The sequence below is a fragment of the Metopolophium dirhodum genome, chromosome 8 (genome assembly GCF_019925205.1).
Source record: "Metopolophium dirhodum isolate CAU chromosome 8, ASM1992520v1, whole genome shotgun sequence".
In the NCBI taxonomy this organism is placed as follows: domain Eukaryota; kingdom Metazoa; phylum Arthropoda; class Insecta; order Hemiptera; family Aphididae; genus Metopolophium; species Metopolophium dirhodum.
This window is the reverse complement of record NC_083567.1, coordinates 32,379,549-32,400,455: the sequence shown is the minus strand read 5'-3', so window position 1 is coordinate 32,400,455 and position 20,907 is coordinate 32,379,549. Positions and strand designations below refer to the sequence as shown.

The window sequence follows — 20,907 nt, the reverse complement described above, 5'->3', positions numbered from 1 at the left end:
ACGTATACATATAACAATAGTTTTAAATATTTAATTTTTTTCCGAGAATCAAAATCAAAAACGTGTACACGAAGTTATAACAGAGAACACATCGGAGTTTTATTTCGACGGGTGCAGACTATTTAAACAAAACTAATCACGGTGGTCAATATTATACATGATGCATACCTAATTAGCGATTAATAAAATTTGCTAATAGGCACTTGCAAAATTTTTTTCTTTTATTTTATCGAGCTTGAGCCCGGCATCTAAGACCATTAGCTATTTTTGTTTTGTTTGTAGGTTTTTTTGTTGGTAGGGGGAGTACCACGTGTGTGTTTGTTTTGACAGAATTTTTGATTTGGGCACCCATAGGTATCTGCCATGCCCGGGTGGGGGATGGCGGCACTTGTTCTCCGGACACCGTGACTTGCCCGAAGAAAGATGGCGCCCATGGCCGAGGTATCGAACCGGCATCAGTGTGCGTCGCAACCGACGCCTTTGTCCGCTCGGCCACTCCGTCCCCCAAAACTTGCAAAATTATACTTCGATTTAATCAGAGAATGTATAATGCACAACACCACTTTTATTAGAATTATTTAATAAACAATCAGTAAGTAGGTAATAATAAAGTAGCAATAATATGTCATAAAATATGCACTCTAAAATGATGCGTCTCACGGAGCTCAATAATATTATATGGTCGAAGATATTATATACTAACTATACAAGGTATGTGCAATGTAAAAAGAAAAAAAACCTTAAAGATGAGATTTTAATTTTGCAATTCGTTATCATGTACGACACGAATAATTATTTATTGTTGTTGTTTAAGATTTTTTTGAGACATTTCGTGCACTAAACACGACGATAGTTTAAAATATTAAAATTGTTTTCTGAAAACGGAAAACATGTTGTAGGTAAGTACACAAAGTTAATATAGAACACGTCATAAACACACGGAGCTTTATTTCGACGGTCGCCGACTATTTAAACAAAACTAATAACGGTGGTCTATATGCATACCTAATTAGTGATTAATATTAATATAATTTGTTAATAGGCACGTGCAATATTACGCTACGATTTAATCAGAGAGTTTATAATGCACAACGCCACTTTTGGTTGTGTGTAAACATTACATAATAACGTTCGCGTGTATTTATCGTCTAATTATGTTCTTTTAATTACATATCGTGACCGCGTGTAGGCGTGTTTGTACAGACGCAGACCAAACATCGCAAAATATAACCTAAACACACGAGATAAAAATGTTGTTATTAATGCGGTGCAGTGTGAATATTATAATATGATATTATTATGACGTACCGTGTTTACAAGCGAGGAACAGCCTTGTCGGGGTATGAGAAAGGATAACGATCCGATCGAACGATATTCGGTCGTGTGCAACACACCGTAATATTTTCATTATAAGAAACGAGGCCGAATAAAAATGTCGTCTTAAAAATGGATACCTATTCACAATGTACGCGTTCTGAAACGCATCGCCCCGCATATTTTGTTCGGTGCGTACTCAAAGGTCGTGCGATTATTTTGTCCCGCGCGAATCCCAACAGAATTAATATTTTGTCGTCGCCGTGACCAGGGCCCGTAATAACGAAAATAAGACCGAGTTAAGTTATCACTGCAAAGGCGGTAGCCCCTTGGGGTATTTCCAACTGGGGCTCCGGTTTCAAAGCCAACAAAACCGCATTAGTCTTGTCTTTTGGACAAACAACAACCGTTTCCAGTTACCAAACGGATCAGCGTCATTCAATCGTCCCCTTCTGCTGGAAGTGTGTATCCGTGTAAAATATCAAAGGTCTCGTGTTCTTCGTCTGGCGCTTGTATAACGATCTACCCCCACCCCCCCATACCACTCTCCGAGCTAACCAAACCAAATATATTATTATTATTAATTGGACCAAGTACCCGTTTAACGAGCCATGATGGGACGGGACGTTAACGCCTCTAGCAGCTCAGTCCTTCATTAACGTCCGTCGCAAAAATATGAATCATTAATATGCGCTGCGAAACACCTTCTATTTATTAAAATTAAAATAAAGCGACTACGGTGGCAGTCATTACGATTCATTTTTCTTCTGAGCTTTTCTTTTGAGTTTTGGTTTTTTTTTCCCCCTTTTACCCACTTGAATCGTTTACTGTTTCAGTAAGCGATTCAAAAAGCGTCGTGAAACGAAATCCTTCGCGTACAGTTCCACAGTAATGATGAGTGTTGTAATAATATCATCTTTGTTGTCACGTGATATATGTATACGCATCGCCGTCTATCGAAAATGTTTTATTTTATTTACAACCCTTAAATTTACTGCGGTCTAGAAACGGTGTTTTTTTTATGGACGTTTTGAAAACGTTTTTTATTTTTAAACATAATTTTAATTCACACATATAGGTACTAGAATAAAATATACAAATAACTCCGAACAATATATAACTTATCCGATTCGCGGATGCGAGCGTGCAATCGATTGTAGGAAATAATATCCGTAATACTTTTCTTTTTTTTATAGCGCCTACCTACCTACAACGTGATGACGTGAATTTGCGGCAAACGAACACTCACCACATGTCACCTATATAATATAGTTTCTCATCGATCGTCGCAATCCGGGCGGGTCGTTATATCGTTTCCGACGATTTGCAGGCGTTTACATTATAATATTTTAATTCACGTACTTAGGCACACACGTCATCCCTTACCGTTTTAATTGAACCGAAACGCAATGGGGAAACGAGACGTGTGCGGAAATAAAGTTGAAAACCGCGTTATACAGCGTTGTTGCTCGGTTTGGAGTGTAGAAAAAACAGCGTCTGCCGGCGTGTGATGAGAAACCGTAATTTTGTTTGCGCGTATAGCAGAACTTCGCCGTACGGCAGTGGTGGATGGTCTCAGACCGCGGAAAACTTAATTCGGTTTAATTCACAAACGGCAATCTACTTAGATTACAATCTCTCTCGATTACTTGTCAACAGCTGCTGGCCCGCGAACACTCTCTAAGAGCAACGTCGGCTGCTAAGGCGTGTACATATTGTGTGCAGTCGTAAGTTAAGAATGTTGTGCTACCGACTCGAAATAAACTATACTATATTGTTTCTCATATTATAAATGGTTCTGCTTTTGTAATAATAATAATAAACTATATGAACACGCGATCTCGTATGTGCATTTTTATTCGAACATAACGTCAACAAAAATTGTATGAATTGTCCATGTGTGATGTGATCGAACTTTCGTTTGTAAAATTGTAGAATAAAAACTGTAAGGCGTAATAATGAGTTAGTAAAATAAAAATATTTTTATTGATATTACAATATATTATTTCAAATAATTTATTTTTATTTTTGTTGTAATTTTAAAGTATTTGAGTACTTCTAAAAAGTAATAGAATATTATTTAAAAACATTGGACAAAATAGTATTAGATAATTGCCATATGTATAGTCAATTTATGTAACACATAAAAAATATTTACTATGGATACGGACATAAGAATTTAAAAACATTTTAAAAGTTTTTTGACACCACATACTATTTTGGTTGTGTATTTAAAAAAAACACCAAGACGTTCAAAAAGTTGTATTATATATTTTGTCTTATTAAATATATATGATTACTTAAAAAAAATTAAAACATTAAAATATGGGCATCCTTAAGACTAAGAAAATAAAAACCACTACGTTATAAGCTGTATAATAATTTTATAATATTGTCGTGCTTATTTTTATTCGTTTTATTATTATTATCATTTCATGACTGAGGAGCTGAGGGAGAAAAATATCTTAATTTGCATTTTCATTACGAGGTTGGTAAGTCGGTGACCTCATTTCAACATTTATCCCATCAACATTACAATTTCATATAATTTTTAAACAGGTGACATGGAAAATACATTATTGTGAATTTTTTTCGAAAATAAATACATTAAAACTGTTCCGATTTGGAATATTATTCACCGTCTTTTTGATATTACATTAATATTATATAATTAACCACATCATTTTTGCAACGTGCCCTATTTGGGGTTAATGCCTTGATTGTTTTTTTTTCTGGCACGTACCCATGCATTATCACATAATCATAAATCATACCACACCCAAATCACGACAAACGTAAAATTGCGATATTACAACATTGTTTTACCAGAGGTATTCGCGTACTTAAATGAATTGTATTCATGCGATGATAACTGTGACGATGACCGATATAATATTTTATTATTACAGTGGCTGTATATGATATAATATCATGTTAAATATAAACATATTATTATGTAAACGAGTGAGGGTATAAACATGTGTTTGTGTATGCCATTGGAAACAGTGGACGATTCCTCGGCGAGGGTGATGAGCCATATAATATCCGCCCGGTGCTTACTAGTTTCCACCCAAAATATACAGATCGCCTCACATCCTTGTTGTAAATAAAAAGGTCAACATAATATACTAGTTGCCTCACATATAGAATTAAGTAATGGTTCATAAACTTCGTTAAAAAATACCACGTAAATAGATGAATATTTATGCATATAGGTACATAATATTATATTGTGTTGAAATTATAAAAATTAAGTTTACAGTAATGTACCTATAATTAATATAGGTAATATATCATAATAATGATAAAATATATTAGCCTTATAGCTATAATAAACACCTGTGGTTTTATCGTAAGTCTAAGATGAACTTCATACGTAAATTATTGATAACAGTTAAACGATTATTTTTAGATATTTGGAATTATGTAGTACTTACAATTAAAACATATCATACTTAGGTATATAATACTATGTACATTTATACGAATTTACAACTATTAAAAATAAATAGTATAATTTATTAGTCAATAAAAAAACATTTATAGCAACATAAACAAAATTATAAATATCACAGCATAATTATTATTGTATTTATTTTATGTTTATTTATATAAAATGTTTGATTCACTTAGGAACCACTTAAATATTTATTATCTTGCTTTAAGAGGAAACTAGTACCTAACTAGATACTTTTCATTTACGATAACATTTAGGGTACATCGAGAAGCAATTCGTATATAGTCGGGATTCGTATACAATTGATCAACCTTTTTGTCTTTGGGAGGAAACTATAGTACCTATGCTCCCTATCTTCGACAATCTTCGTACGGAACAGCGGTTGATACCACTACTCTGGTAGTTGGCACCACCGGTAGGATGACGAGCCATTACATATTATGCCTGCAGTAGCTCACCCTGGCACTATTCGGAATCCAATCCACCGTCGTGTACCTATTTAATTCGATCCCAGTGACTGTGGTTAATGTTATAATATAGGTAAGTTCCTTACTTATTCATCTCGGTGTTGCATCCAAGGTCTGAAAATTATTGTGATACTAACAATGGCATCGTATCATGGTTACACCATGTTATTTAATGAAAATGGGAACGGTAAGATAACATAGGCATCGATTATAATACAGAAAGAAATATGATATAATGATAATATACTATATAATATACCTATTGTTATATTTCAGATCTGATGACAGAATATGTAATATCATTCATCTTAATTTACGGACAAATTATATCAAATTTATAAAAGTAGATGGTTCTATAATATTATAATTTATAACCGTGGTTTGTAGATTGATCGAATATTTCCTATATACGCGGAAATGTTCCAGTGAAAGTGTCTGTATATTTAATTTATAAGACATTATATCAAGACGTGTACTTCACTCAACACTCCGACGTGAATTAAAAACCGATTAAAATGACTCTGTTAATCGAAAACACACGTAGCGTAAACTGTAGATGTTCGTTTACTCGAAACTAAATTGATATAATAATTAACGATCCGTTAATTCCCGAAATGAAAAACATTAATTTTTACTTAGTACGTTCGGCGAGATCTATAACTTCGTGTATTATAAAATCATGTGCGATTATGACGTGTCCGTACCTAACAGTGATAACACCACCTGTTTTCGTGATTAGGTATCTATAAGGTCGCGACGATCGTGACGATGTAAAATGGTAAACCGTCTCTCGAGTTTGAATATTTATTGTATTTATAAATATACTTAATAGGAATAAATTATGCGTAACCGTCATGCACGTACTGATCAAACTGAATCAGATCGGAGAAACAATCAATTTATATTTTTTTTTACTTTAAGTGTGTTTATTTTAGTGTTTACGGTTCACGGGTAAATCGGCATAAGGAAATAATATTGAAGTGATACGCATTAATGGAATGGTTTTGCGAATAAGTGATAAAAATTACAACTACGAAAGAGCCGTTTTTATTGACGTCTTATTTTGACGTCAGTTTACACGGCGATGATATCCTTTCCTGTCGCACCTTTTCTATAATATAGACATATAATCATGTCTCTCTATGTACCCACCCATAACGATTAATATCGCCGTATTATATACTCGCACCAATTATTATAATGCGTTCCCATATAGGGTGATCGGCTTCGATACCCATTACCGTTAGCGTATACCATTACTAAGGTTACCGGAATAACATGCCGACACGATTTAATACGTTCTGAGCAGTTGGAGGTAGTAATAGCCCAGTCGAAAATAATCCGAACATCGGAACCACAGAAATGCACACGTTTTGTAACGAATGTTTGACAACTCCGCAAAAAGTTATATCAAACTGTCAATGCACGAATTTCAACTACACAAGTTCAGTCATTATTGACGGACAAACAAAAAAGTAAAAACGTTGGTCGTCGTGTTATTTATAATATTATATTTTATATTCGCGGTTATATCGAATAAGCCACAAATGTCAATTATATTATTTGTTGACATAATATTTTATCCGTCGTTAGAACGCTCCGTATTGATTTAGTGTCAATTTGACTTCCTAGTCTGTCGTTTAATAATTTGCGACGGTCCTTTTTTAAATAATACTTAAAATATTTAGACCGATATACTAAAAGACAACCGATAAAATATATAATAATATAGAACATAAAAAAAAATTATAAAAATACTATCGTTTTATCAAATCCAATATTATAACGACAAGAGTTTAAATAAAATAATATTTTGGTCGTATCGATTATCAACCGTCTCGCTCGTGTATAATATTAAGTCAAACTGTGTACGAAAATATTATATTATAAAAAATAACATTACACCGCAGTGGCGCCTACTAAATTCTATGCGTTGTTGGAATAAGACGTATAATACGACATGCTCAATAATATTATTGTTATGGGCACGACGTTACAGCTAATGAATATTGTAAACTGAAATCCCTACCAATATGTTTTTCCGTTAGCCGGGCACTGCTATCAATAATGATGATGATAATAATAACGAAATTAGTAATGACTATGACGAGAAAACGTCACTGACGGTACGAAAACCGACTGGGCTGAACTCGAATTGGGTCGGTTTCAAACAGTTTCGATAGAGTTAGATATTGAGAATAGGATGTTTACATGTTATATACATATATACGCATTGCATATTATATTATATAGTTATAGTATGATAATAATATACTTTATTTTACGTGACGTCGTCGCCGAAGAAACCGCGGCGACCACGCCTAAAGCCGAGGTTTGATTTATATCTTTGGCATATATTATCGTGCCAACTTACACAACTATTTGCGGGTTAAACACAATCCGAAAATGTATCATTTTTCATGGCATACTCGGTAGAGGAGATTTCCTGTTGGTGGTCACTCTCTTACGACAACCGTAGCTGAACCGTCTGTTTTCAACGTGTCTGTCCCGACACGGTCAGCTGGTTCACAACGATGTTTAATCAAACTGTTTCCACTTCATTGCCCACGAATGTGCAGTATGCGGCGGTACAGGTGTAAATAATACTGTACATTATGTTCAGAATTTTATAGTATTATAAAGCGCCACAAAATGTCGGTGAAACGAATTGTTCTGACAAGTGTCCGTATCGCCTCCGGTTCACACGCTACCCGTTTTCGGAGATTTATGCACCACGTGGATCTCAAAGATAGAATGTACATCAGTCACCTATATTATTCACGGGTTCCTCGCAGTTAATGCTACCATTTCATACACGTCTAACGACAAGGTATAGTTTGTTATATTCAGGTAATGAATGTGTAAGGTATAGGTCTAGGTCTAAAATAAATCCAAAAACATATATCGGTACAAAAAAAATATTCGTGATCAAAGTATTATCGTGCATTATAATTATTGCTTCACGTTATTCAAATATAGGGTAATACATGATATATAGAGCGTGGATTTATATGCACTAAAAACCAATCAAATATGCGCTAAAAAATATTAAATATGGATAAACATATGTACTAAAATATTAAAAGATGCATGAAAAATAAAAAATATGGATAAAAAAATGTGATTATTGAACATTTAATTAAAACAATATATATTTAAAAACTATTGAACCCTACTATAAATGTTTTTCTTAATTTTTTCTTTACTTTCATCATTTTGTAGGTATTTTTAGTTTATAAGAAAATAATAAATCAATTAATATAAAAAATATTTGGGAAAACCATTTATACCTACAAGTATACCTATTTATTTATTTTGGTATTAATCGAAACTATACAAATATCATATTATTTTCTTATACTAGAATAATACATATTTCAAAAATGTCCAAAAAAAACATAATAAAGTATCGAAATATGCACTTAAAGATGATATTATATTAAGCAATTAAAATTATAAAATAAGCCCTTAAAGTAGATAATTGTCGAAGTATTCAAAAATATGCACTAGAAAAGATTCATTTTTTAAATTGTTATGTCATGAAACAAATTTGTTGCTCACTTAGTATATCATACGATCAACCAGAATAAATAATATGCAAATGCATACAGATCCGCGCTCTAATAATATAATATATGGACTATAGATCATGTAAAGTATATTTGCAGTGTAATTATTACTTTTGGTCGACAACCATGGTATTATAGTAGAATAGTCCAGTCAGTGGAGTGATACTGTAAAAGATGTTTTTGTTTAACTGTACTTAAATTCCTACTTAATCATGGCCTATAATAAAACAACTTACAAATAATTAAATATGGTAAACTAATAATTTCGTAAAAACCATAATTATCCTGCATAAATTATTGGTTTGTTGACATTTTTCAATATAGTTTTTACAAACTGGTTCCCATCGTTAGTATTATTTCTGTATTCAATCAATGTTAAAAAAAAACTACGATCATATTTTATTATTTGTACGAGCAACATAAAAATATTTAAAATGTCCTATTATTATACAATATAAGTACTTACTACTAAACCATTACCTCCATTTCGAATCCAATGATTTATTATTGCTTTCAATTTCAAATATCTTTTAATACACGATAACACACTACTTTAATGTGCTGAGATAAGTGAAGCGAAACGAGTGCCAAAAACTCGGTCACTGTACCTTGTCCAAATTTTTTTTTAAATAATATGATGTGTAGCAGGGCGTATCGAATAGGCAATATAGCTACATTAATGTGTTGAAGAACAAAGATAATAATATTATGCTCAGTGCATTTTGTTTTTATTCTATTATTATTATGACTGCTGCGTCTGTCAGTGGTCCACCCAAGACAAATGGGAACGATAATTACGCTTCATTTAGGCACTGAAGCTCAATATTCTTATGACAAAATATAAATTACAAAAAATATATATAATATATATGTATTATATATATATATTATATTATAAACATTCCACAGGTATTCGTTTCAGTTTAAGTGAACCAAATAATTAATTAGTTTAAATAAATGTTAAGGTTATATACATTTTTATTGATTTAATTGGCATATCATCATATTTATTTAAAGTGCATAGTACTTGCACATAATATAATTTTTATATCACTTGTAATATAATTCGATGTAAAGGGTTTTTTTTCCAATCGGTAACAGTCGCATACTTTATGAAAATGTAATGATTTGTTTTCCAACAACTATTGGTTATAATGTAATATTATTTCTTTGACATAAATTCAACGTTAATTATGATAATAAAACGAACGGGGATATAATATCACTTGTCAGTCAGTGTGTATTGATTTTACGAGAATGCTCCACTGAAGTTGTTTTATTAATGCATTACTGTTTAATATAATTTATTATTAGTGTAATTTAATATTAAATTTAATATTATTTGTTAGTTACCTATCAAAATAAACGTATTTATTTGCATTATATACCCACTTAAACAATGATATATTTAAAATCAATTGTATTTATACTTTATCTATAATGTCTATATAAAATAGTAATATTCAACAATCTAGATTCTAGGTACTTACGCGTTGTTTTTATTTATTATTTGATAGATAGACAGTATATACATTAAATAGTTATAGGACTGCGCAATAATATATTATATAAATTATAGACAATAATATTCGGTGGAATACTATTTAGTCAAATTGAACAATTGGTTTATGATAAACTTCGAAAACAAGTTTATTGCTCAAATTGTTTTTAAATTGAGTAAACAAAATGGTACGTGCCATTACCATGTTTATACTGCTTATAGTGTCACATCGAGTTCCCAGTTATCACAAAACATTAAGATGATCGTCAAATTGTATAGGTACCATTTTAACCTTGTTTAACCTTGTTTAATCTTATAAATCGTCTGAGTGAATAAGATATTTACAGGAAACCGATATTCGTAAGTAACTCAAAATCTAATGGACTGCGAAAACATGTGTGAAAATGTAAAAACAAATAGCGTTTTTAGTTTAATGATAAATAAATTTATCTTACGGTGTTTTGATCTGATATAACCTGGACGTTTGTTAGTGGCTATATATAAAACTACGACTGGAAAATTCCAAAAATGTCATTGTTTGATCAGACGGAAATTCATATCAAAAATTTGAGAGCATAGAAAATAAACAAAATTTTAAACTCAAATTGTTCTGTTTAGCTACCTATTAGGATATAAAATAATCAACGGTAAAGTATCAACAAATAAATAAAATAATACATTTAGACTTTTTATTTATGTTCTACAAATAGTAGATCAATGTAAATTGTTGTTATATGTATCAGATAATTTAAAGATATACAAATACAATTGTACTGCAAAGCAATATAAATTATAAACTATATTATTATTATATAGTATTAAATATGTACGATACGATACTTGAAGAGGAATATTATTTTTTTATGTAACAGTTTTTAACATTTTTATGAGCAACGCTAAATTTGTCAAATTAAAAAATGTGGAACATCAATTGATGACATTTGTTGACAATGTACTGAAATCTTTTTAAATTAAAAACCAAAATGTTTTCCAAATGGTGAAATTTAAAATGGTGATTGATAAATATATAACAGTAACACAAGAAGGAAATTAACTTAATATAATTACAAGAAAGGTACCGCTCGAATACTGTATAATAGAAGAATTGTTGGAATAAGCAGCACCCTATCGGTAGGTAACACACAATACGAGTACAAATTCATAATGGCTTCTTAAGAAATGCATCCAAATGGAAATTAATATATTAAAATCATCGGACTTATAACAATTAAGCTTAAGAGGAAACAGTGTATACTTCACTTCCGTCGACGATTAATTTTAATTTAATTTCAATTAATTGAAATTTCAATTACAATTATTCACGCCAAGATAGTTAACTTTTATAAATGTATGTATAATATAATTCCAGTAAATATTTATAATGAACGGGGAGGGAATCAATCAAAAGATTATTTAAATTTTTTATTTTCAATTAATATTATAAGAGTAAATTATTATTAGGAAAATATATTTTTAATACTCCATCGACTCGGATTATTTAAGCGAGAGACATAATTTCGTCTTTATAGTGTCACTCGTATGTTATATTTCTCGAGTTTACGCTGTTTCTAATAGTAAACATGTTTCAGGGAACGCGTATATCTAAACATTAAAATTGAACACAGATAGCAGTGACAGCATTTTAATATAAACTGTGAATACAAATATACAATAAATAAATTGTGTGAGCGAATTCCGTTTCAATGTTTTAATTCGATCTTGGTTATAAATTACATAATATTATACGGGTACGTTTTTTAATTGTATTTATTATGAATTGATTTATTACTGTTTTTTAGAATAAATATATCATTCTTGTAACTCATCTAACTTATCTATAACTCTTGATCACTATAAGAACAATATTTAATTTGATGACAAACATTCTCAGACATTGTACAGCCTAAACTCTAAAGTAATAGATAAACGAATTAATATTCACTAATCAAATATACGTTAAAGAAATAATGGAATATTAATGGGCAGTGAAATACAGTTATCAATTTATACATATTTTAATGCACACAAATACGAATATAACGATATTGTTTGTTAGTCTTCTGTTAAAGTTATAGATTATTTATAGATGTACATTAATTGGAAACTTTTTTGTGATTAAAACGATGTAATTAAATAATAAAAAACTCACTTAGTTTGGATAATTTGAAAGCGTCTGCTGTTTTAATGACGTCCACATATGCTTGTAGTTCAAATCGTCTTTCAGTATTATTTTGGTTATGCTTAAACACGGCTAATTTGAATGCGGTTTGCACTTCATCAGATCCTTGTTCAAAAATCGCTCCTGTAAAAAAAAAAAACAACAACGACAATAATTATATATTATTTAAATTCTTTATTAATTGAGCTACAGAAAATGTGTTTGCAACGCGCTACAACGGTCATCAGACGTATCTTGCAATAAGATTTATTCACGACTTCGCCATGTAAAGAAAAGGTTGTCCCTTTATCAACCGACCCGATTCCGTATGTCCTTTGGGTCACTGGAAATGTGTCCTTAGTTTTGCACTCCGAATAACTATCTCTTTCTTTCTAATAGAAAATCCTATTCTCTTTTAGTCCAGTGCACATTTTGTTCAGCTGATCCCACTAAGGCCCTTCCCCTTCCCACTTGCCATCACAGTGGAACTTCGTCCGAGGAACAGATTCACATTAAATCGTCTAGAAAAGTATTATTAGAATGGTCGTAAGTTTTTATTTTACCCACCGACCACCACCCGCGTCAACCGTGTATTGTGTACTAGACAAATATTTGAGCCATTCAGTTTGGGTCACTTCATTGGTTACTGTTCTTGTACATTTATATTACCGTGGTATATTGACCAATCATTATGTATCATGAAATGGACCCCGGAAAAATATGATAAGTCTTTTGTGTTTCGAACGAAAACCAATCATCATATTTAACCGACCGTTGTTGCCAAGCGGCTTAGTTTTTCAAGAACATTAAATCCGATGATAATAATATTATATTGAAGAAATTGTTGTGTTTTTATAAAACCGTCCTGAAAACTTATATTTCCACTCCGATAATTCAAATTGAATGAAAATCTCTTCAATTTTCGTTTCTACAATAGTTTTAAAATTAAATATAAACAATTATATTACTCGATGATAATATGATATCAGTTAGGTAACGAACCGTTTAAATAATCTAAATAATTTACATTTACAAAAAAATAATAGCGGCGGGTACCTCTGTAGAATAATATGTACTTTTATTCTTATGGCATTCCCGGTTACGATTATGCATTTTCTATTAAATCCTAAGAGAATAAAATATCTGAAAAATAAAATATTTATTGTTTGAATGATTATGTTGGTTTGTAAATTTCTTCTTTGCATTATTTTTTTAAGCCATTAAAAATGTCATAAATATTTCAATAAAAAACATTATTATTTTTTTTTTTTACAAATACATTTGTTACAATACCCTGCAATATCGTATTCCTCATGAAATATAAATGTGTGTTGTACAGACTATTATATGTATTGTTAAATGCTAAGTAATAGCCATATGGATAATGCATTAGCTGTTATATACCTAAGATTCTACTTGCTATTCGGTGCCGCAATAATCGGGTTTATCTCGGAAACAACTATGATATATAAATTTTTTTAAATGTATTCTAAAAAACCATTTAAATTATAAACAGTATATTATAGACAATATAAACAATTAAAATAACTCGTATGGTACGGTTATACTCGTAGGAAATAGATTTAATGAGTAAATTTAATATTGGGTTTTTTGTTACCTATAATTGTTAGATAATTTAAAAACCGTCGAGCACGGATGTATATTGTTGTGATTAAACAAATTAACACGTCTTACAAATCCATTGCGATCGCTACGCGTCTAATTAAATAGAAAGCGCCATTGTTTCAATTTAAAAGAGAAGCCCAACTAATTAAAATACATTGTGCTACACCTTTAGTAATTTTGTACATTTTCTGATTTCGTTACACAACGTTTATTCGTTTATCCTTTAAACCCAAGGAGGAGAACAACTATCGATCATTATTATATAATTATATATGTATAGTAAACCGATAACAATTGAAGTGCTCAAAATACGAAAATAGCTTTTGTTCTGTTTTGATAATTTTACCCCAAAATCCAATGGCAGTTTTTGTTTTGGAACAATCGAAGTGGAATTTGACTAGGGGCAAACAATATTGAATTATTTTTATTTTATAATGTACTAAAGGGCTATGCCCCCTGCTATTTTCACTTAATACCCACCCCCCCCCCCCCCTCGGCCCGAACCGACCCCGATGGGGATCTGCTTTCGTATCCCTTTGCATATTGGAACTTGATATCTGTAATTTAAAATATTTAAAAATATGATGTAAATGATGTAAAATAATATGTTCTTTTTATGGGTAGTAATTTGTTTTTCATCGAACATAAAATCTTCAGCCATCATACTCTTCGATATTCAAGCTTTTTAATGTTATTCGTGTGGGTTATTCATTCAATCGGTTTAATAAATGCTGCATAAACCTCACACAATTTAGTACAAAAAGTGCCCAAATCAACGTGAATGGTAAATTAAGATCGCAGATAAATATCACAATACTATACAATATCGTAGCACGAACCTGTGCTATTTATTATTTACATTTTATCAATTTATTAATAATAACACAATAGGTAATTAAAATACACAAGACGACGTGTCTCGCGCCTAAATGTATTATGAAATACACATGGATGTTGTACGCTTTAAAACTTCAATCCGTAGCATATTTGCTTGCATGGTATGCGTTTCAAATACGTTTTAAACAACTGACGTAATGGCGTGTACAGTGTATACTCGTGCATTCCAAAGGAGATTTTACTGTCGTGCGAAAAATCGAAATATTCACGATAAAAAAGCCCCATCTTTACGGTGCGTTAAACGTAATGTAAATCGTATTCAACATAAGACTCTGTTTGTTTAATAGCACAATGCTCAACTTGTTCTGAAATGTGTAGGCACGTTATTTGTTGTGCGCAAAAAAACCACCTCCGTCGATCGCTCGACATATCCGTGTCGGTGTACTTTCGTCTTAATCCCAAATTCATTTTCCGATTACGACTTTATTTGTAGACTATTCCATACAGTCGTGGTTTGAGAAATAAATGTAATAAATATAAATTAAAGCTTAGATTTAAAAATCAGTACACATTAGAACAATATTTATGAACAGTGGCAAAAATGATCAAAAATAATAAATAATCCTTGAGGATTTTTCGTATTGCGATTTCATTGTATTTTATACACGATGGCCGTTAGGCACTCAAGTTTTTAAAAGTTATACTATTTGTGGCTATATTTTATGTCAGCGAAAATAAATTGGTATTGTAAAAGTTGAAAATCTTGAAAATTATATAATATTGTTCCAACTAAATATAAAACTTAGTTAAAATTAAGTCAAGCTTGGTCAAATTCAACAACAATTTTTCGTCAGAAAGTGATTGTTCGCGAGTGTTTGTTTACAATGCACGTACAGACCTCAGACTGCATAAACTTAAAGATTTTATATTATAATTATATTTTATAATACTTTATTATTTTATGATTTCATTAAAATGTTGACAATAGTACAATATTGTTTACTATAATATTCTTATTATCATAACGTTTTTCTTAGTGAAACATTCTAAAATTAGTTTACTCTTTGGCCATCCTACTCGTAAACTTGTTTTGTACAGATAAAAGCACCCAAAGCATTACGGCTGTACAAATATTTAGTGTTGATTTTAAATGTTTAAAAATATTATTATCATTATTTTAACATTTATTTTTTCTCAGCACACTTTAACGAAAAACTAAAAACGAAAGAAAAATGAGTTAAAGAATCTCGACTGCGCGATCTTACTTAAATGCCGTTCATATTTCTAACGTGTTATTATGCACTTGTTTCAGGTTTTGATTCATATTTCCTCGTGGGACATACTGTTGTTGTACAAAGCCTGTAGAAAGTCAAATTGTCTGGCCATGTAAGATACCGTATTTTGATATATGTGTATTATGTTCGGTCATCTATCATTATGTTATGTAAAACAAATAGCACCGGATAAAATCATCTCCCTCTGCTATCGTTCCGACCTATTCTCATACGCCCTTTATATGGACTTTTTTTTCAACCAGAAAAAAAAATAAAACATATAATATCTATATAAATAACTATTACGAGTTACCGTTCCGGCGATAAACAAAAAGGCATTTGTCAGTACAAAATAAAAGGCAGCCCTGATAAATTGTTGTCGGGCCGCCACCGAGAGATTGGCTTTCGGTCGGGTGGTGAGGGAATGATGGGCTGGGGTAGGGGTTAAGACGTGTAATGTATATATAGTTAGAGAGAGAGAGAGAGACAGACAGAGTATGAGAGGTAGGAGGAGGAGGAGAAATAGGGATGGTGGTAGTGTGTATCGAACTCTGTATAGTCGTCCGTCGCCAGGAAAAAGGAACGCTAAATTTGTTGCCAAAGACCGTGTCCGGTGATCGGGTTCGTGCCTAACGGAAAGGGCCGGACGCAACGGGTGGCAAGCGGAGGTGAACGTTCACGTGCAGAGAGTGACGTAGTCGCATATAGTAGGTATAAGTATAGTGATAGCGTACACACACACACACACACACACTATTTTCTGTGTATTCGTAATAATAGTAGTAATAGTAATAGTAGTCGTGTTATATAAACTGTATTGCAGAGGAGTGTATATAAACTGCCGGCACAAAAGCTCCGAGTCCCTATCATCTATCTAACGTGTTTGGTACGCGTCCAAACCACGCCCACCGTCTGTGCCTCACCCTCTGCTCACTCGGTCTATCTGTCTCTCTTTCTTCCACTATTGCACTGCCCCCTCCACTTAATCTCACGTTCTTTTTCCACTCTACTACTATCGTGTGTTATCCCTAACCCTTACACGCACAACCCTTCCCGTCCCGTCGGCGAGTTTTTGTTTTCCGATCGGCCAGGTTTTCTGATGTAAAACAAATTGATTGCCCCGGATTTTAGCCCGTTTCTTCTCCACCCCTTGCCGATCCCATCACATTTGTGTGTGTGTGTGTGTGTGTGTGTGTGTCTTTCTCTTTATCAATCCTCCGCGACCCCTCTCCTACGCTTCTTCGTCTATCCATATCTATCCATCTATCCCACATCAGTGGCCCGGATTGACTTGACGGTTCGTTTTTATCTCTAAATGCCCTAGCCCATCAGCCGGGTCACACAACAGTATACATTGGCCGACGAACATATTATAATGGTAAGTAGCTATAGTTTATTATATACGACCAGCTCCCGCATGCCTCGATATTCTTTGATCGACGTGGATTAAGCTTCAATTTTGTGTTTGGTATTTGAGATTCCAGAAAAAAATAATTCAATAAATTTAATGTGTGGGAGATGAGAAGGACAGGTTTAACGCCAGCTGTTAAATATGTTACTAATCATTTGTCAGTAATCCAATAGTCGAGTTAAATTTGTTTGTTTTGTTGAAAATATGATAAAAATATAGCATAAAAGTTTGCATTTGATCCAAATTGATTATTAATATTATTATAGCATATATTGTGCTGGTGCCAACTTGATGGACATTTGTGGTTTATTGTTAAGCTGTTATTACCTACTCTTAATATATAATTTCAGTTAGTATTGTTATGCAATAATAGTTTTCATTGTCAATTATTTATGATTGAATATCAAAATGTACATTTTTTTTTTCATTCAAAGTAAATATTTTACAATTATTTCATAATTTTTTGTGACATAATAACATGGAATTATTACATATGACAAAATATGAGAAATAATGGAAACGACATTACAGTGTTAAGAATTTTACTAAAATAATTCAATTGTAATTAAATAGATAGTTGTTTGTCTGTAAAATAAACGTTTTGTAGGAATTGAAACAAATATTTTAAACGATGAACATAACTTTTAATTAAATTAAAAACATTACAATTTTAGATATATTACTATCTCAGCTATACTACAAAGCTATAATTTCTTATATTCAATGTTCAACGACAAAACTTTATACAGTATTTGGAGAACTATATTTATATAAACCATTAAATGTAATGATTGAATTATATATTGTATAAAATATTTTTATTTATACAAATTAAATCGTTAAATCAATTTATAAAAATATATATAAGTGCTGATTTATCTTTCATACAGGCATGATTGTAATTCATATTTATTCTAGATATTATTATTTTCACATTTATGATATACTTTATTTCTTTTTTATGGCTACCTCCCATGTGTAATAATATAAACATAAAATCCATTACAAATTTAAAATTATTACTTAAACGTAGTTTTTGAAAGCATTCTCTATAATATGTAGTAGGTATAATACTTATTTTTTTCTATAAAAATACATATCTATATTTTAGATTCTGAGCGAAGCGATGAATGTATTTGTTTTACAATGATGTGTGTTTTTATTATTATATTTTTTTTGTATCCACACCACCGTTTGGGGCAGTAAAACTTCTTCGATTTTCTTCAAAAATATCTTGTTTGATGGGAAAATGAATCTAGTTGGTGCATTCGGGAGGTCAAAATTAAAAATTCCCAATAGTTTTCAAAAGCGCCGAAAAAAACAACATACGAATTAAGGAGTAATTCAAGAAGTAAAAAGTTATTTTCATCACTATCAAAACATTATAAATATACTGGTACTTTGAGTTTGTAGAAATGAAAATTTTAAAAGGACTTATTATACTACTATTTATTATATGTTTTCAAAAGGGTGTTTATAAAATTAAAATTGTTAAAATGGCGTACACCATATACATTTTTTTAAAACTAATATATCATTAAATATAAATTTAATTAAAGCAATATAATAAACAACTTTAGTTCCAGGGTGTCTCGTGTTTAATATTTCATATAAGTGAATGTTTTATCTTTAAAATTGAATATTTAATCAATTATTTTTGTTTCCCGAAAAAAGTGAAATTTGGTATACGTCCTTTCAACAAAATACTGCATTCTAACTTATAAGATTCCTTGGCGATAAATCATTATTAGTATTTCTTTCTAACGTGTGAATAATATTAAGCCAACTATTATACAAGTTATATTCAATATTGTAACTCAAGAGTCCAAGAGTCTTGCTTACTCAAATGTATCAAAAGTTGAGAGGTAAAAGTTATTCAACTACCTTATTGTAAGCCGTAACCATTATTTGACTTTTTTTATGTTTGTTTTTATAATACAACGTATAAACTGTAAAGTATTTATAATAATTGTCCTACCATAAGTTATAACATGAGATTTTTAGAATGCAATCATATTTTATAAACTATACTAACTTTCTTCACATATAGTTGATTAATGATTAATAAATTAATGATTATATAACAAGTAAAACTATATAATGCTAACTATAAAAATATTGGTAAAAGTATACCAATATTTATGAATAAAAAAATTAGAATAATATAAATTTTATATAGATATACGTGGATACGTAAATATTCAAATGAAATAATTATTTTGGAACAATAAGCAATTGCTTGTTAAATACTAATATTTAACACAACCCCTTCATAAATAGAAATAGTTACGAATTTTCATTTATTTTAATGAATTTTTCAATAGTAAAAATTAGCAATTAACCATTAAGGGTTCGTTTATTGATTTCAAACAAAATAGGTGACAATATGTATTTAATAATAAAAAGGTGGGAAAGTGGGTGTCGTTCTGCTGTACAGTAGGCTACAAGTGGGTCACTGTAATGGATGGCGTTAAATTTTAATTCGATGATATAATATCATTGTATAAAAAAAACTATTCTGAGCGAATACGGTCAGTCAGCCAATGATATAACTAATTATTTTTGATGATATATATATATATATTATTGTAAACAAAATAATCTAAATACAATCTATTTATGTGGAACCTTGTTTAAAATTTTCAATCCTTAGCTATAAAAATTGAACATTTTATAAATTTTTAACTACAAAATAGTTATTACATTTTAAATTTGATAAATGTTGTCAAAATTCAAACTTTAAATGCTTATAAAAAAAATTGTGCCTTTATATTTTAATACTTTTTAACTGATATTGAAACACTATATCAGAAGCCTTTGCATTACATTTTCACGCTTTTTTACCCAACAAATAAAATTGTATTGATATTTATAGAAAAAAAAATAAAAAAATTGAAAACTGACAATGTCCGTAAACAGCTCAAAAAGAGTCAAATTATTTTCAAAACTGTATGGTGTATTGAAAATGCTAATATAAACATTCAGTGAAATTTGCAAGTATCTACAGTCATTCGTTTTTTAATTACAATAAAATAAGAAAAACGTTACATGAGAAATCGAGTGAATATCAAATGTTGTAAAAATATGAATTTCAAACGCTTATAAAAATTTAATTTGATTTGCTTGTAGAAATTTTTTTTTTGGTAAAGATAGACAAACTTATAGATAATCTTGTATAACATTTTCAAATCTTAGATTTAAAAAGAAAAATTTTTATGAATTGTCAACTTAAAATAATTTCCTAATTTTCGTGGTTTTTCGTATTTTGTCAAGATTTGAACTTTAAATGCTTA

The 20,907-nt window shown here is 30.7% G+C and overlaps 1 protein-coding gene across 1 annotated transcript in view; it reads right to left on the bottom strand.

The window, feature by feature from the left end:
* The window catches only part of LOC132950407 (glutamate receptor 1-like), a 183,770-nt gene that overhangs the window by 137,625 nt on the left and 25,238 nt on the right, over nt 1-20,907 (bottom strand). The window contains exon 2 of the mRNA XM_061021843.1: nt 12,458-12,610. Coding sequence (XP_060877826.1) covers nt 12,458-12,610 — 153 coding nt within the window. The remainder of the gene's footprint in view (nt 1-12,457; nt 12,611-20,907) is intronic.